At 42.2% G+C, this 19,843-nt stretch overlaps 1 protein-coding gene across 1 annotated transcript in view; it reads right to left on the bottom strand.

The window, feature by feature from the left end:
- Positions 1-19,843, bottom strand: part of csmd2 (CUB and Sushi multiple domains 2) — a 577,487-nt gene that overhangs the window by 535,338 nt on the left and 22,306 nt on the right. The window contains 2 exon segments of the mRNA XM_055656152.1: positions 7,497-7,584; positions 16,783-16,857. Of these exon segments, the coding sequence (XP_055512127.1) occupies positions 7,497-7,584; positions 16,783-16,857 (163 nt within the window).

The raw sequence follows: 19,843 nt of genomic DNA, 5'->3' as shown, positions 1-19,843 counted from the left end.
ACCAGTCATGCCTCTTGCATTAAAATAAGTGCAATTCAATCTAATAGTCCTTTCTCGCTCCCTACCATGCTCCGACCTATTCTGCCCACTGCCTGTTCATCACAATCCATACTGACCTTCAGCCTCTCACTTGGCTCAGTCCTGCATAGGATCCCGGTCCTCTGCCAATCTGGTTTAAACCCACCCGAGTAGCACTAGCAAACTTGCCTGCCAGGATATTGGTTCCCCTCCAGTTCAGGGGCAACCCATCCCTCTTTTGTAAGTGTTCAAGAAGGAACTGCAGATGCTGGAAAATCGAAGGTACACAAAAATGCTGGAGAAACTCAGCGAGTGCAGCAGCATCTATGGAGCGATAGGTAACCTAAGGAGATAGGTAACGTTTCGGGCCGAAACCCTTCTTCAGAATTTACATTTCACTCTCTGCTTCTTTTCTTATCTGACTTCCTCTTTTGTAAGTCACCTCTTATTCAGAACAGATCCCGATGGTCCAAAAGGAGACAGAGGTTCACATGTACCTCTTCAAACCCCGTCTATTATATTTGATGCTCTCGATGTGCCCTCCTTTATAGTGGCAAGACCAAGGAGAGACTAGGTGACTGTTTTGCCAAACACTTGTGCTCAGTCCACCAATGGTTTCTAAAACTCCCGGATGCTAACCATTTTAACTCCCCTTCCCGTTCCCATACCAATCTTTCACTCCTGGGCCCCTTCCATCGTGAGGGAGAAGCCACAAGCAAACAGGAGGAACAGCACGTAATACTCCATTTGGGTAGCTTACAATCCATGTTATTTTTATTGAGTTCCCCAATTTTAAGTCACAGCCACTTTCCCCCTCTCTCTTGCACATGCCCCAAACCCCTTCCCCACCCCAGTGTGCACCTATTTCTCCAACTATCCTGCCCCTGCTTCACCACTGTCCCATTTCCCCCTATATCCTTCCCTCTGGATTTACATTTCACTCTCAGCTTCTTTTCTTATCTGACACCCTTTTGTCTCCTTTACATCTCTGGCCTTCATCCACCGATTCATCAATCAATCCCCCCTTACTTACGTCTACCTAACACTTGTCAGGTTCAGTCCAGCCCCTAACCTGTTTCCAGCTATCTCCCCCCACTACAATCAGACTGAAGAAGGATCTCAATACAAAACATCGCCTATTCATTCCCTCCACAGATGCTGCCTGACGTGTTGAATTACTCCAGCACATTGTGTTTTACTTTTACTCCGGCATCACTTTTCTTGCAATGATCACAAAGGCCTTAAGTCAAGAAATTGTTAGCTTGGCATCGGTACCTTTATATTAAACACATAACCTGCTTGCATGTATTTTTTGTCCTCATGCATTCTAATACACCTCACAAAAAAAAACAGTTTCAGGGAAAAATAGCTGTCAATTAGCATTAGAAAGATCCTACAAAAGGCCCAGATTATCTGCTTTTGTTGTTACAAAGGGAGGAATCCTGGCAAATCCACTGGAGATAACTCACCATCCATGACTGTAAAGAGCCTGTGGGTCTGTTACATCTAACTGAACAGGTAGATGGAGCCCTGGTTCAAGATTTAATCTGAAAAACATCTCACGAAGCGTAAAATAGACACAAAAAGCTGGAGTAACTCAGCGGGACAGGCAGCCTCTCTGGAGAGAAGGAATTGGTGACATTTCGGGTCAAGACCCTTCTTCAAAAGATGCTCCCTGTCCCTCTGAGTTACACCAGCTTTTTGTGTCTATCTTCGGTTTAAACCAACATCTGCAGTTCCTTCCTACACCTGTCACATAACGACCTTAGTTGCAGTGTTTATGCAAAAGGATGTGGCATTGTACTGCATTGTAACCACCAATGTCTTTCTGCCATTGTGGCACTTTTTTAAGTAGGGTAATTGATGGAACTGGGCAATGTTAATGAGCGGCATGCAGTAATTTTACTCATCTCACATTTTAACATTTACAGAAAGCTTCATCTGGGGTTTGAATGATCAAACAGAGCAGATGGTTTAATAACTGCTCAAGAATTCATGCGACTGTTTGGCAGTTTCTTGAAAGCAATGCAAAATGTCCGATCCCTACAGCAAAACCGGGTGGAAAAGTATTTGCAAAAAGCACGGATAAATAAATGTTGCTGAGGGATGAGCATTAATACTCCAGAACTGGAACTGGAACATGGACATAACAATTTCCATCAATTCGTGTTTTGTTTTGAACATTTCCACAGTGTATTTCATATGATTTCATTGGAGTTAAATAGAAAATCCATCTGTTCAGCCAGAGTTGGAATATATTTCATGCAACAGGAAGTCTGCCAGATAAGCAATCAATCTTGCTTCTTTGCAGTCTTTGGATCATGATTGTGTGCTGGATAGGAATAAACCTGTGCCCCGCATTCATGTGACACTTTGGGCTGCCCTAATATCTGTGAGATGAGCTCTTTCTACAGTTGAGTTCAGTTTAGAGATACAGCACGGAAGCAGGCCCCTTGGGCCCACCGAGTCTGCGTTGACAGGTAATCCCCACACACTAGCAATATCCTACACACACTGGGGACAACTTACAATTATAACAAGCCAATTAACCTACAAACCTGTACGGCTTTGTAGATCCCGGAGAAAACCCACACAGGTCACGAGAGAACATATAAGCTCTGTACAGACATCACTTGTAGTCAGCATCGAACCTGCTCTCAAACGCTGTAAGTCAGCAACTCTACCGCTGTGCCACCATGCGGGACTGAAGCTTCACTAATTAACCCCAATCCCTTGGAGCTGGATTTATCGCCATTTAATTCCTGCTCGGACAATTTCAAGTGGACAACAATTGGCATCATAAAACTGGATATGACAGAGAAATCTGCCCTAAGATTCAATATTGCCTCATTTTTGATGAACATTTGATGAGAATTGTAGTGACTGCTATTGAAAAAAAATAACGAATTGCATACTTGAATCATACACATTGCTGGAAACACGCAGCAGCAAGGCAACTTCTGTGGACAGCAAAACGGAGGTCTGATGAAATAGTAACTCTTTTTCTCACCTCACAGATGCTGCCTGGTCTGACAATCTTTGACTTGATACATTAACTCTGTTTTTCTTTCCACAGATGCTGACTGACCTGCCGAATGACCAGCACGTTCTAATTTCAATTCAGTGGCACTGCTATGATTAACATATTGTCTTTAGACTTCAGAGATACAGTGCGGAAACAAGCCTTCGGCCCACCGAGACCACACCCACGGGTGATCCCCACACAATAACACTATCCTACACGTTAGGGACAATTTACAATTCTTACCAAAGCTAATTAACCTACAAAGGAAGGAACTGCAGGTAATGGTTTACACTGGAGATAGGCACAAAATACTGGAGTAACTCAGCAGGACAGGCAACATATCTGGATAGAAGAAAAGGAGACGTTTCGGATCGAAAACCTTCTGCAGGCATGTAGGTCTTTGGAATGTAGGAGGAAGCCAGAGCACACGGTGGAAACCCACATGGTCATAGGGAGAACATACAAACTCCATACAGACAGCACCCGAGATCATGATCAAACACGGGCCTCCGGCGTTGTAACGCAGCAACTCTCCCACTACACCAACATAGAAAAGAGTGACAAAACAACTCAATATTATGAGGGAGAAAAGGAGTGTGATGACCTACAGAACCTGGGAAGCTGAAAGCTTAAAATTTGCTCTTGATCTTTATGGCAGGAATCTCCTTTGAATAAAGTTTTGTTGCAGTCGTTGCTTGGACAAGTGACAATGGGTGGAGTTGATAGGGTTCACAATCAGGAGTGAGATGATAGTAGTCCAATAGGTTCAGGTCAGTGTCATGATTGGAACTTACATAGAACAGTACAGCACAAAAATAGACTCTTCAGCCCAAATTGTCTGTGCTGAACATGATGCAAAGATAATCCATACTCCATCTATTCCCTGCCTAAACAAAAATCTGCTAAATGCCACCACCATGTCTGCCACAACAACCAACCCCGACAGCGCGTTCCAGGCACTCATTATCCTCTGTGACAAAAAAAAAGACCCGCATATCTACTTCAACTTTGCCCCACTCACCGTATACCTGTGCCCTCCAGTATGACAAATAAATTGTATTGTATTGTATGTCCTCCCTGAGTGCCCTGAAAGTCTCCCTGACTAGTAGCAACAACTCCTCCACCTCTTTTGCATCTCTCTTGACCATATGTGAAACATCGAAACACTGGAATATTGAGCTGCCAGTTTTGTCCCTCTTGCAACTATGTTCCTGGAATGGCCACAACTTCATATTCCCGAGCACAGATCCAGGCTCCAAATTCATCTTCTTTCTCACAACTTGTTGTCAAGAAAGCTCAGGACTGGTATACAAAGCCTGAAGGAGCAAACTGAGCTCTGAAATCAACATAGAGACATACAATATGGAAACAGGCCCTTCAGCCTAACTTGTTCATGCCAACCAAGATGCCCCAACTAAGCTAGTCCTATTTTCCCACATTTGGCCGATATCCTCCTAACCCTTTCCTATCCATGTACCTGTACATCATATGGAAGTTATAAACTGGCTTTTTGTATTTCAGCAAGTCAAGGCTTTGGCTTGTAGGAAGTTTTGTCTGACGCTAGAGCTGACAATAGTCATGACCAACACAAAGCCACCAAAGTCTCAAACATCACTTTGATTACAAACATATTATCAAACCAAGTCAACGTATTGGGACCAGGACCCTGGCACCTTTGTGCACTCTCCTGCCCCCTGCTTAAAAGAAGTTAAAATACTTGAATATCAAAAGGACATTTTAACCCCCTACTTCATGTCTTAGACGTCCCACTCAGAACCCTTAGACTACATGTGAAGACTTTACATTTAAGTGAAGCACCAATGTCCAGAAACCATACCGATGAAATGTTCAAGAAGATTATGGAGGTAAAACACATCACGACTTGATGGGAAAAGATATCTTTGAAAAGGAGACAAGCTATTATAGACACTCTGAGTGGCACCTGAAATAAATAACCACATCTAAAAGAACATTTATCTATGACTAAAAGTGTACTTTCTGTTCCAGCAAATTGCCATGACTGTTCTTGAAAATATATTTGTCCATGGATATATATTTTCATTCGAGAAAAGATTATTAACTCTCCAGCATTAACCATTGCCGATATCACCTCAGCAGCTCTCAATGTCCACTCTGGTGTGTGGATGATCTTGTGGTATGTTTCTGAAATCCCCATATTGCCCAATTACTAGGTGAATACTGATGACAATCTGTACTTTCAACCAGAGTTCTCCCTCAAGATGTCTTGAGTTTCTTGTTGTACTGGAAGACAATCACACATCAGGAAGTCTACAAGATCAACTCGCCATTAAATTACTGGCAAACTTGCAATTTACTGATGTCTCCTTTAACTGGTGCTGGCTTCTTCTGTTGCTGAGCATTGGGTTTACGGAAAATAAAAATAGAAAATACTGGAAACCCTCAGCAAATCAGGACAGCTTTTGTGGGTAATTCCATCGTCCTGTTGTTGGTACAAATGACCATTAAACACACAGTCTGAACAAGGGTCTTGACCTGAAATGTCACCCATTCCTTCTCCAGTGATGCCACCTGTCCTGCTGAGTCACTCCACCATTTTGTGTCTGTCTATGACCATCAAACACTCTTGACTCTTGAGCGAGAAACATATTTCAGGTCAGATGAAGGGTCACAGACCCAAAACATTAGCTGTTCTTTTTCATTGATGTTTCCTGGCTTGCTGAGTATTTCCAGTATTTTCTAAACAGATTTCCAGTGCCTGCAGTTTTTTTTTAATTTTTCATCTGTGGTTGTAATTTCTTATTCTAAGTAAATCAGTTCTGTCTGCAATAAATAGTGGACAGAGATCTCACCGAAGAATTTTACAGGTAGTTACAAGAATGACCTTTTGGCATTGCCTGGACCATCATAGTTACTGACCTCCCCACTGTTGAAAGGATCTGTACAAGGTGCTGCCTCAAAAAGGCAGCTCATATTATCAAAGACACACACCACCCTGCCCACACTCTCATTTTGCTGCTGCCATCGGTAAGAAAGTACATCAACCTGAAAGCCTCAGGTTCAAGAGTTCTTCCCAGCAACTATCAGGCATTTGAACATTGCACAACACTAGCCACTACCTCAGCAACCATGATGTTCTATGGATTGTAACTTTAGTTGTTATGGTCTCCTGTTATTAATTTATTGTATTCTTCAATACTATATATTTATTTGTGTGTGATTGCATTAACAGGACTGTTAAGTTGCAGCAAGTAAGAATGTTTTTGTTCCATTGCTAGTACATGTGACAATTAAACATACTTGACTCTTCTGGTTAGAGTCAGAGTGAGGGTAAAACATAATTATTCACCAAGCCAATATTTTCACAATCTGTCATCCTCTTTCTTTTCCCTTCACATGCCAATATACGGTTTGAAACAAATAAATATTTTTTAAAAGAGGTTGAACATTATATAATTTCATAAGTTAACTTTGTTTATTTGTAATTCCCAGTATTGACATCCAAGTTTTGTTCCATAGTTTTCAACACTTCTTTATGCTATGCTGAAATACTGTGATACAGCTGATTGCAACAAAACTCTTAAAAAGTATTAAAAATAGAAGCTACAACTAAACTTCAGCCATTTTCCAAATATGAGTCTTTCAATCCATCTAATAGTTACAAACTTTTGACAATGGCTGGATCATCAGGGGGCCTTGTACCTCGATCTCATTGTTGTGTGTCTGCATTGGAGGTTTAAAAGTTAATTCTGTTCTCCAGTGGGAAAATGTTAAAGAAAATGTGAGGTCTTCCTGTTATATGTGGCTATTACTTCTTCAATTTTCTCCACATCACATTACATTTATTTTGTAAGCAGGCAGCTGATACATAAAAGCTGACCATGAGTGTGGAAAAGAGGAGAACGTCCACATCCTGATTTTTCTCACTCAAAATATATTCCGATTATTAATGATAAGAAACAATATTGGAATAATATTTACACCATCGTGCAATAGCAAAGAAATTTGATCCTCGAGAAATGTCTTATTTTCCATTAAATTTGATCCTTGATGCAGTTAGTCTATCAATTTTGTATGCTTATGCAAAAGATTACTTGTATGTTTTTGCCTGAAAGAAATTCGCTCCTCTGCAGTCCTGGAAGGAATTGAATCCAGTGTGCAGTGCTATGTTGTCAGGAGTTTCCATATCCTATCATTTCTAGCCCAGTGAATCATACTAAGAGTGAAATATTCTGCCGGGTCACAAACCTCTCAGCAATTTAAACCCAAGTTGTTGTGGAAGTAGTTTGGGCTATTTTTTTCGTGCAATGAACTTACAATGTTTGGGCCTGATTTAAGATTATGGTTTGTGTACCTTAAATTAAATGTACAGGATTTGTATTACATCATGCAGGTTCAAGTGAGATGGTAGAAATCAAATATATCAAATGACAAATGCACAAAACCTGTTAATCAAAATCTCTGGGATTCTTACCTGAAATCCAGACCTATTCTTTTCCCCCATTCAGGAATTCCTGGGTCAGGGCACATATTATATCCTTGCGCCATGCCTGCTTGAGTTACTAATAAGAAAGGAGATAGTATTGAATGTAAATTATACAAATATAAATGTTTGGAAGTCATTTTACACTGCCTCTGAATATGACTTAATTATGAACAGGGTATTTCGACATTGCTTGAAAGCTGTAAAATAATAACCAGTTGTGTTAAATCCAATAGATAAGTCAAATGATTTTTAAGAAGGAACTACAGGTGCTGGAAAATCGAAGGTACAGAAAAATGCTGGAGAAACTCAACGGGTGCAGCAGCATCTATGGAGCGAAGGAAATAGTCAACGTTTCGGGCCAAATCCCTTCTTCAGACGGTTGGGAGGTGGCGGAGAGAAGAAATGGAAAAAGGAGGAGGAGGAGCCCAAGGACTGAGGGATGGTAGGAGACAGCCCAATGGTTGATGAAGGGGAGGAGACAGCAAGGGCTAACGAAATTGGGAGAATTCAATGTTCATGCCCCCAGGATGTAGACTCCCCAAGTGGAATATGAGGTGCTGTTCCTCCAATTTCCGGTGTTGCTCGCTGTGGCCATGGAGGTCGGATACGGATTGGGAGGGGGAGTCAAATGGTCAAATAGTTGCTCATTTGTTATTCAATCGTTATGTATTTTGGTTTTACATTTTCATTGTTATGTCTTTAGACTGCGCAGTTCCTCCTGACATTAAAATTGCAGTTAATAAATTGAATACTTACCTCATTCTTATATATCTCATTTATGCAAGAAATATGAGCAACTTTGCAACTCATAAACCATAATTTTAATGCTGCATTTCCCCATGCAAATGCAAAACAGCTTTTCCAGAGGCTCATAAGTTAGCTGGATATGCAACTGATTTAAAGGCATTTAATTTTCTGTCGGTCTAAAATTCATTTTGACAGCCATTAATCCATGTTATGAAAAAAAAGCTGCTTGCAATGTTAAAATAGACCACCAGCAGTCCAAAGATCTTAGAAATTGCTGTAATGTCACAGAGCAAAGCATGACATGGAGACATTTAATCACACCACTTTCTGATTAAACGATCACATTATTTTTCTTATTTGAAAAAAATACTGCAATATAATAGATAATTATTATTAGAAATATCAATACCAATATCTTTTAGCACCCTGTAATGTAGATCAGGTCAGCATTGTTATGTAATTTACACACTGTTCATGTTAACCAGGGTATAATCTGTTGGACAAGATTATCATCAGTCACTCTGTGATAACAGCAGCATTGATAATTATTAATATTTGAGTGAAAACACAATTCTCCTCAGCAACAATGCTATTAGGTCAACAACACATGGTACAATGTACAAAAGACAATCCCGTTTTATAATGTTTAATATTTACTTATGGACTTAACGAAGGTATACAGCAATGAAAGTATCTGCCAAATATACCTACCAACTTGATCATTCAGTTAATGGTGTCCCTGGGGGATATGCTAGCATAGCAGTCTTCTCTGCCACACATTGTTAATAACCTGGATTTGAGTACAGAGGGACTTTCATTCTTATGCCTTCAAATAACACAAACCTTGGACATGAAACACACCTGGAGCAGGATCGTGATACATTTCAGGAGCAGAGACTGTCTTTTTATGCAAAGAAATGTAAAGCAATGTTTTTGGTAATAAGAACTCTGAAAGGCAATGTAACCAATGGATGCACTTTTTAAAAAGGTGCAGGTCCAGAGAAAATCCGTTACCAGCTTTAATCACTAACCTACTGAACAGTGGAACGGGTGAGAAGGAAAGAATGGCCTGCTCCCACTCCTATTTCTTGTGCTTCTTAGCTATTGTAACATTATTTTTGTGGTGCATCAGACAGCCACAATCCAAATAACGAAAACCTCCGAATACATTTTTTCAGTCCTTGAAGAAAGGTCCCTTCACCGAGGGCGGCCCTGACAGCGGAACCTCCGGTCGGTCCTTCATAAAAGAGAAGGTGAGGGTATATTGCGCGGGAGGGTAATAATTGACAATCTGCTGCTGCCTGCCCGCTGAGTTAAAAAGTTCCCACGGTAGACTCACGATACACAGTGTATCGTGAGTCTTGCGTGGGAACATTTTAACTCAGCGGGCAGGCAGCAGCAGATTGTCGCTCCCTTCAGTTTCACCCCACCTACACCCCTCTGCTTCCCGGCCATGTGTGTGACCCCTTCCCTCCCCTCTCCAGCTCCCCGCGCATTGCACCGGCGCGGGGGCTTTGCACTGTCTTCACGTTGGAGCCAGTGCCAGTCACCCTGGCCCTTCAACAGCCCAGCAGCAGCCCCAGCCCCGTTCAATTCCAGAGGAAACGCTCTCTCCGCTGTCCCCGTAGGGACAGAAGCTGATGGCTCGTACTGTGACGTCTCCGGCCAACCCCCCTGTACAGGAGACTCAGCTGGTGTCACGGAGACACTGCGGAGACGGGATCCAGCGGACAACACCGACCCCCATAACAGCCAGCAGCAACATAATAGCTCCATTCCAGGGGGGTGACCGGAGACGTCCTCTTAATGCCCCGCTCCAACTGATGTACCGGGTTAATAGAACTTGTCGCTGTAGCGGGCGAATCGGGGAACGTCTCCGGCCGTCCCCCAACAGGAGAAATGAGAGACGTCAGGACCACCAGAAGCCGCTCCCCGATGGGCCGCTACAGCGACAAGTGGCAGTTCGCCCACAGCCCGAGCTGCGTCCCCTCATCGGGACACCGACCCCCAGGCCCACTGCAAGCACGGAGATCCCAGAGACTCACAGCCAGCAAATCCACCACAGTCGCCGTAGCGGCCCAATGTGTTATAAAAGGGTTCTGACACCAATCCGTCAGTGTTTCAAGTCAGGTTCCTTCTTCAAAGATAAATCTATTGGATCAAAAGATTAGTCACAAAATAGGCTTGAGGTAAGCTGGCTAAGTGGTTCATTGAAAATGAACTGCAGATGCTGGAAAATGTCTGAAGAAGGGTTTCGGCACAAAACATTGCCTATTTCCTTCGCTCCATAGATGCTGCCTCACCCGCTGAGTTTTTCCAGCATTTTTGTCTACCTTCTGGTTCATTTTAAAGACAGGTAAAGTGTGAATTAACGATTTTCAAAATACCCTGCAAAGCACTTAGTGAAGCTGATCGTGATTTAAAGCAAATAGTACACACAATCATGAGAGGAATGGATCGGGTAGATGCATAGAGTCTTTTGCCTGGAGTGGGGGAGTCGAATTCCAGAGGACATAGGTCCAAGGTGAAGGGGAAAAGATTTAATAGGAATCCGAGGGGTAACTTCTTCACACAAAGGGTGGTGGGTGTATGGAACAAGCTGCCAGAGGAGGTAGTTGAGGCTAGGACTATCCCATTGTTTAAGAAACAGACAGGTACAGTTGGGCCGAAGGGCCTGTTTACACACTGTATCACTCTATGAAAAGGTAATGAGAGAAAATTCAGCAGTGATGGCCACTACTTTTATCTCATTTGAATGAAACCAAAGTGATGTAATCTTAATTCCTGCACGTATTGCACCTGATTTCTCCTCAGCAACAATGCTATTAGGTCAACAACACATGGTACAATGTACAATGATCCATGATGTTCTGACATTCAGTACACACACAGTCCTATTTAATAAAGTTTACTTGGATTGTCATTCTTGAACTCCCTGCTCTTGTGAATGATTATATGGTACAGGAAGCACGCGTCTCGTAAAATGGTGCCCTGTCATCTTTCACACCTCTCTCACAAGGTGGTTGAGGCTTTTTGCCTCAGCACCTCACAAGAAAGATGACCACAGAGCTTTTCTAAGTGGTGGCTAAATGTGCACAACAGGACTAATGACAGTACTGGTTATCCCCCGACCCAGGAAACTTCACTTACACTGAAATCCAAAGCCTTTGGTGCAACCGTCTGGGTGAATCAGAAATCAGAAATGTAATAACTTTCAAGATGGGAGTAGAAGATTGAAAAATATCTTTCAGGATAAGACATGCATTTGGAAAAACATAGTCTTATGGTCAGCTTGGCTGTGTGCTGGAGAAGTCCAGATTCACAAATTTGATTAAGATATCGGAGGAGGTGACAAAGATGATTGATGAGCATAAGGCAGTGGTGTGTTGTCTACATGAACTTCATTAAAGACTGAAAATGAAATGAATAATCTATTTTTTCATTGTTAGGGGCAGTGCAGTCAGTTCATTAGTTTAATTTGGTATCCTGGTCAGTGTAGAAATTAATAAATGTATGAATGAATGAATGAATTAATTAATTAATTAATATGTTTATTGGCCAAGTATTCACATACAAGGAATTTGCCTTGGTGCTCTGCCTGCAAGTGACAACATGACATATAGTGACAGTGAGGAATGACACATAAAACACTAAACATTAATAATAAAACATTATCGATTAAACATGTGAATTAAATAAAATACCAGAGCAAAAGGAGGTGACATATGTACTGAAAGGCCTGTTCCTGCACTGCACTTTTTCTATGTTCTATATTTTATGGGAGAAATCGGACCTGGCAATTGTTACATTGTGGGGGTGAGGGGCAGGGATGAGCAGGGAGTGAATTCAGGCATCCCTGATGCTGAAGGAAAATGGGGTGGCAAGGAGGTAGTAAAGGGCAACCAGCCAAATCATTGAAAGATACAAAGTGTTTGGAGTAACCCAGCGGGTCAGGCAGCACCTCTGAAGAACATGGATGGGTGAGATTTTGGTTCGGGACCCATCTTCAGACTGATTATGGTGCGGGGAGGGGGAAGAAAGGAGGGGCAGGACAAAGCCTGGCAGGTAGCAGAATGATACAGATGAGGGTAGGCGGTTGATAGGAAGATGGTGAACAAACGCTGGATATGTAAAGACAGGAGATGTGAGACAAAAGGATTGGAGTTGCGATATGTGAACTAGAAGAAGAAATGTGGGAAGGAGGGGGGAGGGGAGAAAAAGGTGCAAGTCAAGGTGAGGCACAGGAAAGGAGGGTAGGGGGTGTTTTGGAGAAGAAGGGAGGGGATGGAGGGTTTTGTAGTTACCTAAAATTGGAAAACTCATTATTCATGCCGTTGTGGTTGTAAGCTACCCAATATGATGTGTTGTTCCTCCGGTCTGCACGCAGCCTCCCTTTGGCAATGGAAATAGTCAATGTTTGAAGAAGGGTTTTGGCCTGAAACGATGCCTATCTTCTTCGTTCCATAGATGCTGCTGCACCCGCTGAGTTTCTCCAGCACTTTTGTCTACCTTCGATTTTCCAACATCTGCAGTTCCTTCTTAAACATGAGGTTTCTTAAGGAATGGTTTAACAATGCTGATAGATTCGGAATGCTACTAAACTGGAAAGCTACAATCCCAAGTTCCATCGCTTTGACAATTCCTGGGCTGATTCCTAGCATAACCACATTTAGAATATTGTGTTCAGTTCTGGACTAGAGGGTGTGAGCTGTAGGGAGCGGTTGAGTAGGCTGGGTCTCTATTCCATGGAGTGCAGGAGGATGAGGGGAAATCTTATAGAGGTATACAAAATCATGAGAGGAATAGATCGGGAAGATGCACGGAGACTGTTGCCCAGAGTAGAGGATTCAAGGGCCAGAGGACATTAGTTCAAGGTAAAGGGGAAAAGATTTAATAGGAATCTGAGGGGTAACATTTTCACGCAAAGGGTGGTGGGTGTATGGAACAAGCTTCCAGAGGAGGTAGTTGAGGCTGGGACTAACCCATCATTTCAGACACAGTTAGACAGCTAAATTTGGAGGGACATGGACCAAGCACAGGCAAGTGGGACAAGTGTAGCTGGGACATTGTGGGCTAGTGTGGGCGAGTTGGGCCGAAGCGCCTGTATCCACACCGTATCACTCCATGACTTTATGAAGAGAAAAATCCACAGGGCCACTGCACCACCACAAAAAACGTATTTTCAAAGAATATTTTTTTTCTAGTGTTATATAAATACTGTTAATGTTAATGCATTTACTCTGCAACCTGACCAATCAGACAAACAAGTGCTGACTTTCAGTTGGACAAGTGGAGAAGGGCATGAAAATAGGTTTTGACATAGGTTGATTCAAAATTTGTATCTACCCTAAACTCAAGGTTTTTTGTTTGATTAAAGAACAACTTTACCAATGAATTGCCACGGTTGTCACAGGTCATTTTCAGGAACAATTTGTGATTTTAAAAAATAGGAAAATAATTGGAAAAAATCTCTACCCAAAAGCATACAACAAAAATATGATTTGCAAATTAGTTATATAAAATAATCCAGAAACTATTTGGCCAAGATGAGAAAAATATTGTGCAATCTAATCCCACGTTCAAGTTCTAGATTCACAGACCTGCAGGTCATGGCTCTTCAAGAACACATCCAAATACGATCTAAATGTAATGCCAGTTTCTGCCTCAACCAACTTTTCTGGCAGTGAGTTCAAGACTGCTGCCTGCCTGGGTGTAAAAGCTCCAATTCACCGCTATCAATTCACCTCATCTACCAATGTGGTAAAATATTTTGGTTTGGACCCCATCATTCAGGGAAATGGGATATTGTTCATTTTATTTACAGATCATCATCATTTTATACTTCTCAATTAATTTTCATAGTGATATGGTGTGGAAAGACAATGAAGGCTAGGATAGACACAAAGTGCTGGAGTAACTCAGCGGGTCAGGCGGCATCTCTGGAGGAAACGGATGGAGACTGAAGAAAGGTTCTGACCCAAAACATCACCCGTCCCTTTTCTCCAGAGATGCTGCTTGACCTGCCAGGGAAGAGAATCTAAGAGCAGGAAGATTGTGATACAAATATATGAAATGGCATTGAGAACACAAATGGAGTACCATGTGTATCTTTTGTCACTATACTATTGAAAGAAGATTGTGTTGGAGAAAGTGAAGTGTAGATTCACCACGAGTTTGCTTGCGATGGGGCATTGCAATTACATATAGAGACAACATAGACTGGGTTTGCTTTCTTTGGAGTGGAGAGAGCTGAGGGAGGACATTATCATGAGGACTTGTTGGAGAAACAAGTTAAAAGGTGAACATTGCACGCCCTTGGTCTCAGGGCATCAAGTTAAGAAGTCTGTTGCCGAGAAATGTGCAATTAAAAATCTAGGGGTTGAGGACTTGCGGGAGCAGACACCTTAGAGAAGAAACAACATTGCAAGGAAACCACGAGATGTGAATGAGAAATGGCAGCAATTGAGAAATACACACTTAGCTTGGAATTTGTGGGTTATTTCTTCAGGATAAACCAGATGACGAAGATGGAAACAAAAAATAGTGTGTCAAAAAACTCAAGGAAACAACTGTTCGAAAGTTAAGCCAAGACGGACAAATGTGAAGGGTTCTCTCCTCCATCTGGAAACGTTATTAAGTGAATTACCTGTACCACCAGTCAGGAGAATGAATTGTTGCTTGGCCTGGTAAGTGTACTGAATGTACTTATAAATATATGTCCTTTATCTCCACCTGCACTAGTGCCAGCGTTTTCCAATAGATATTTAGTTCCATTCCTAAAATATGTCGCCCTGCACCTGTTGCTGTATTGGTTATTTTGGACCATTCTTATGCCAGTCTATGATTTTCTGGGTATGCGGACTGTGAGGAAGACTGTCAAAGTATACAGCGGGATATAGATCAGCTGTTTAAATAGGAAGAGAAAAGGCAGCTGCAGTTTAATCTGAGCAAGTGTGAGGTGTTGCACATTTTGGGAGGTAATAGATAAGGGGGAAATATAGAATTAATGGCATGACAATTAAAGCATTGATGTACAATGGGATCTTGAGGTCCAAGTCTATAACTCCCTGAGAGGGGCAACACAGGTAGATTGTAATGAAGGCATATTATATTCTTGCTTTCATAGGTCAATACATAGAATATAACAGGAAGTGATGATGCAGCTTTATTGGATTTTGGTTAGACAGTATTTGGAATATTGTGTGCACTTCTGGTCATCCCATTCCAGGAAGGATGTGGAGACTTTGAGAAGGGTGCAGAGGTTTACCAGAATGATGCCTGGATTTAGGAGGTTTTAGCTACAGGGATAATTTTGACAGTCTTTGATTGTTTTCTCCGGAACACCAGAGGCGGTGGAGAGACATGATGAAAATAGATGCATTTATGAGAGGCATAGATAGGGTAGACAGTTGGAACCTTTATCCCCAGGACGGTATGATCAAATACTAGGGGGCATAGCTTTAAGATGAGAGAGGCAAAGTTTAATGCAGAAACGTGGGGCGAGTTTTTTTTTCACAGAGGATGTTGAGTGTCTGGAACTCGCTGCTGGGGGTGACGGTGGAGCTAGATATGATAGTGGCATTGAAGAGACGTTTGGATAGGTATATGAATAAGCAGGGAATGGAAGAATATGAATTATGTACAGGCAGTTGAGATGTCTTGGCTTCATTTTTGGCACAGACATTGTGGGCCGAAGGGCTCATTCTTGTGCTGTACTGTTCTATGTTCATATCACCACTTTCTGTGGTACTATATGTAAATATATACTGCAGCATACAGTAAAATAGACGGATCACTTGTACAGTCAAAACAGCAATCTCAGAGGAAATAGTGTTCAAAATGTTAGTGTGCAAGTCACAAGGCACATTAGGAAGTCAGTTTAGTTTTGGTCACCGAGAGACAAAAGACATCCATAATAATCAATAGACATTACAGAAAGTTCAAACAAGAGTCAGCTTTTTCACAAATTTTAATTACCACCAACCGAGGCAACGACCTGCAAGTCCTTTGTGGCACAGTTGTTTCCACTCAATTATGTGGCTCTACCTTGAATTAACTGCAGATCTATCTTACATTCTATCTATCGTATTTTTTCCAATTACATTCATTGATGTAACATATAAGAAGGAACAGCAGATGCTAGTTTAAACCAAAGCTGGACACAAAAAGCTGGAGTAAATCAACGGGACAGGCAGTATCTCTGGAGAGAAGGAATGACGTTTCGGGACGAGACCCTTCTTCAGACTCATTGATGTACATCAGATTGATGTAATGCTACTTCCAGCCTCCGTGATGAAATTTAAATCTGGTTCCACTGCTCAAGAATAGCAAGCAGTGGCTGATAAATCAGGACAGTGAGTGGAGGGGCACAGATTAGCTGCCGGGTCATCTTGTCCATTTCTGAGGACAGGAGGTTAAAATCTCTCGACAGTGCCAAAAAAGAGAAAAACAGGGCTTAAAATACATACATTTTAAATTTATTTTGTATCAAAGATTTAACTGGGATGTGAAATAAAGAGCAACTTACACACTGACGACTTCTGATTGTCTTTGCTGGGAAGTAATTTAACACCTCGAGATTTCAGTTCAATCAGCTTTTTAACTGCAAGAGAGAACATTTGAATAAAGGCATCAGCAATCAAAATGTACGAACATCGTGCCCTTTTCAAATAGCATACTGTAACTTTTATGAATTTTAAGATATATCGATGCTGCAACAGATCAGAGATTTTTAAAAATGGATTCTCACTTTCCATTCACGCACGACTGTTTTTGAGATTTTACTCCGAGAAATCTAACACAATAAAACAATATACTGCACCACTGAGAGCAGTAAGGAGGTAGAAAGTGCTGCAGAAACAAAAGCACTGAGCTGTCAAACACTGATGGAGTAAGTTAAATAAATTAGTGGGAGAAACAAAACAAGGTGGAGGGAAATATACTGGTCATTAATGTGAACTGGCGAACTACCTTCATCAAAATGTAAAACCCTTGAAAACATCATTCACTCTAAAATACCAAAATGACAATACTTCTCAATTACACATTTGTACACAATCTTTCCAGATAATATCAAAAACCCAGCCTGCAAGGGGTGTGCCATCTCGTGTTTGTTTGAAATGTGTACAAAGGCAAAGACAACTTATTTTGTGAACAGTACAAAGATTCTAGAACTGATTAACAGAGGATCAGAGGATCGCTCCCCCTGAAGCAAATACTGTAAAGGGCAGAACAGTGGTGTGGAGGTAAAACTGCTGCCTCACTGCGCTAGAGACCCAAGTTCGATCCCGACTATGGGCGCTGTCTGTACAGAGTTTGTACGTTCTTCCCTTTGACAATGTCAGCTTTCTCCAGTTACTCTGGTGTCCTCCCACACTTCAAAAACGTACAGGTTTGTAGGTTAATTGGCTTCGGTAAAAAAATAAAATGTGTCCTCAGTATGTTAGTGGATGGGGTGATCGCTGGTCAACATGGACTTGGTGGCCTGTTTCCATACTGTATCTCTAAAATCTACTCGTGATGACCTGCTCAAGTGAAACCCAATAAACGTCAGCAACATTCTTCCTCCACAAACTAGTTCATGTACTTCAGAGGAAGGTGCGTAGCATTGAAAATATTCTATTGTAATTGCATCAAATGCAAAATCACACAGAGACTGTGATTCCTTGTTCCGTGTACAAAGTGAGTCCAAAAATCTGCTGATCTCAATCTTGATTGCACTCAATAAGTGAATATTCACAGCCCACTGAGAGGAAAACCTTTGATATACAATCCTCTGAGTGATCCGATTCATTAAACATTTCAGGCCTGATGTAGAAATTGCAACTGATGCACATGACAGAATCACTCCAGGACGATTTGGGTTGAATTTCTGGAGTAACCCTCAATGACATCAATTATCATAATACTGTGTCATTCCAAGTGAAGACAATTTTCAATTACATGGTGTTAAATTGCGTGACATAATCAAACTTGTGGCATACTGGCGCAGTGGTAGAGCTGCTGCCTTACAGCATAAGAGAATCGGGTTGAATCCTGACTATGGGTGCTGAGCATACTGAGTTTGGACTTCTCCCTGAGACCACATGGCTTTTCTCTAGGTGCTCTGGTTCTCTCCCACACTGCAAAGATGAGCATGTTTGTAGGTTAATTGGCTTCTGTAAATTGTTCCTTGTGCATAGGATAGAAGTAATATACGAGTAATCATTGGTTGGTGCAGACATGGTGGGCCGAAGGGCCTGTTTCCATGCTGTATCTCTAAACCAATTAAACATTATTGGCCTATTGCACATAGTAGTTTCTCTAATGCAAGTATCTTTTTTTAGGTTCCAAAGTGCTTCTAAAGAGGGGTCCTGATCTGAAACATTACTCATCCTTTATCTCCAGAGATACTGCCTGACTCAGTGTGTTACTCTGGCACTTTGTGTCTATCTTCAGTATAAACCAGCATCTGCAGTTTCTTTCTAGATATATCGTCTTTAAGTTGCTCAATTAAAACTTAACGTCATGCTCCAGCTGTTGTCTCACTATAGCTCCATGCAAGTACAACATATATTTCTTTACAGGTTGGTGATCAAAGGTATCAAAGGTATCAAAGGTATTTTATTGGTCACTTTAACATACACCTAGGTGTAGTGAAGTGAAATGCTTCTTGCCATTTTGCAGCACATAAAGAAGGAATATAGACATAACATTAATAAGAACATAAAGAACATCCCCCCACAATGGTTCCCATTATGAGAAAAGGCACAAAGTCCAGTCCCCAACCCCAGTTCACCCATAGTCGGGCCCATTGAGGCCTCCACAGTTGCCTCTACGGAGGCCTGATGTTCCAGGCCGTTCTCGCCGGGTGATGTTGCTCCGGCGTCGGGAGAGTCCTCTCAGCAGCTTGGGAACCCTGGAACGGCCGCTTCCATACTGGAGGCCGCGGCTTCCGAAGCCAACAAGGCCGCGGCGGTTGGAGCTCCACAACTGGCGATCTCATCTAGAGATCCCAGGCTCCCAGTGTAAAGTTCAGCGCCGCCGCCCGCAGCTGGTCGCTCCACAGTCCCGCAGCTCCGCGATGTTTTCCTCAGCGATCTTCAGCCCACCGGAGCTCCAGCGCGGTGACCCGGGCAAGGCATCGCCCGCTCCGCGATAGCGCTCCAGCGCTGTGCCGCCGCTGAAGATGAGGTTCTGGGCGGTCCCCGACAGGAAACGCCGTTCCATGCCAGCTGGTAGGCCGCGAGAACGGGTCGAAGCTGCAGCCCGGAGAAAAGCTGCCTCTCCGACCAAGTAGGGACCCTGAAAGGTAGTTTCCCCCTTCCCCCACCCCCCCACATAAAAAAAGTCTAGACCTCCAAACAAACCACTTTAAGTAACTAAAATAAAAATAAAAAGATGAAAAGACAGACAGCTGCTGGCTGGGCAGCCATGCACAGGACAGCGCCCCCTAGGTGATGTGACATTCAGTACTAAAACAGTTATTTTTTGGGGGAAAAAACTTAATTTCCATAACTGATATTATTTATCATAACGTTGACAGAAATAGTGTGTTAGTGTAATGCTGATGCTAATTGCTCAATCATAAATCTAACTGAAGAAACACC

The sequence above is a fragment of the Leucoraja erinacea genome, chromosome 26, assembly GCF_028641065.1.
Source record: "Leucoraja erinacea ecotype New England chromosome 26, Leri_hhj_1, whole genome shotgun sequence".
NCBI lineage: Eukaryota > Metazoa > Chordata > Chondrichthyes > Rajiformes > Rajidae > Leucoraja > Leucoraja erinaceus.
This window is presented reverse-complemented; position numbering and strand designations above follow the sequence as displayed.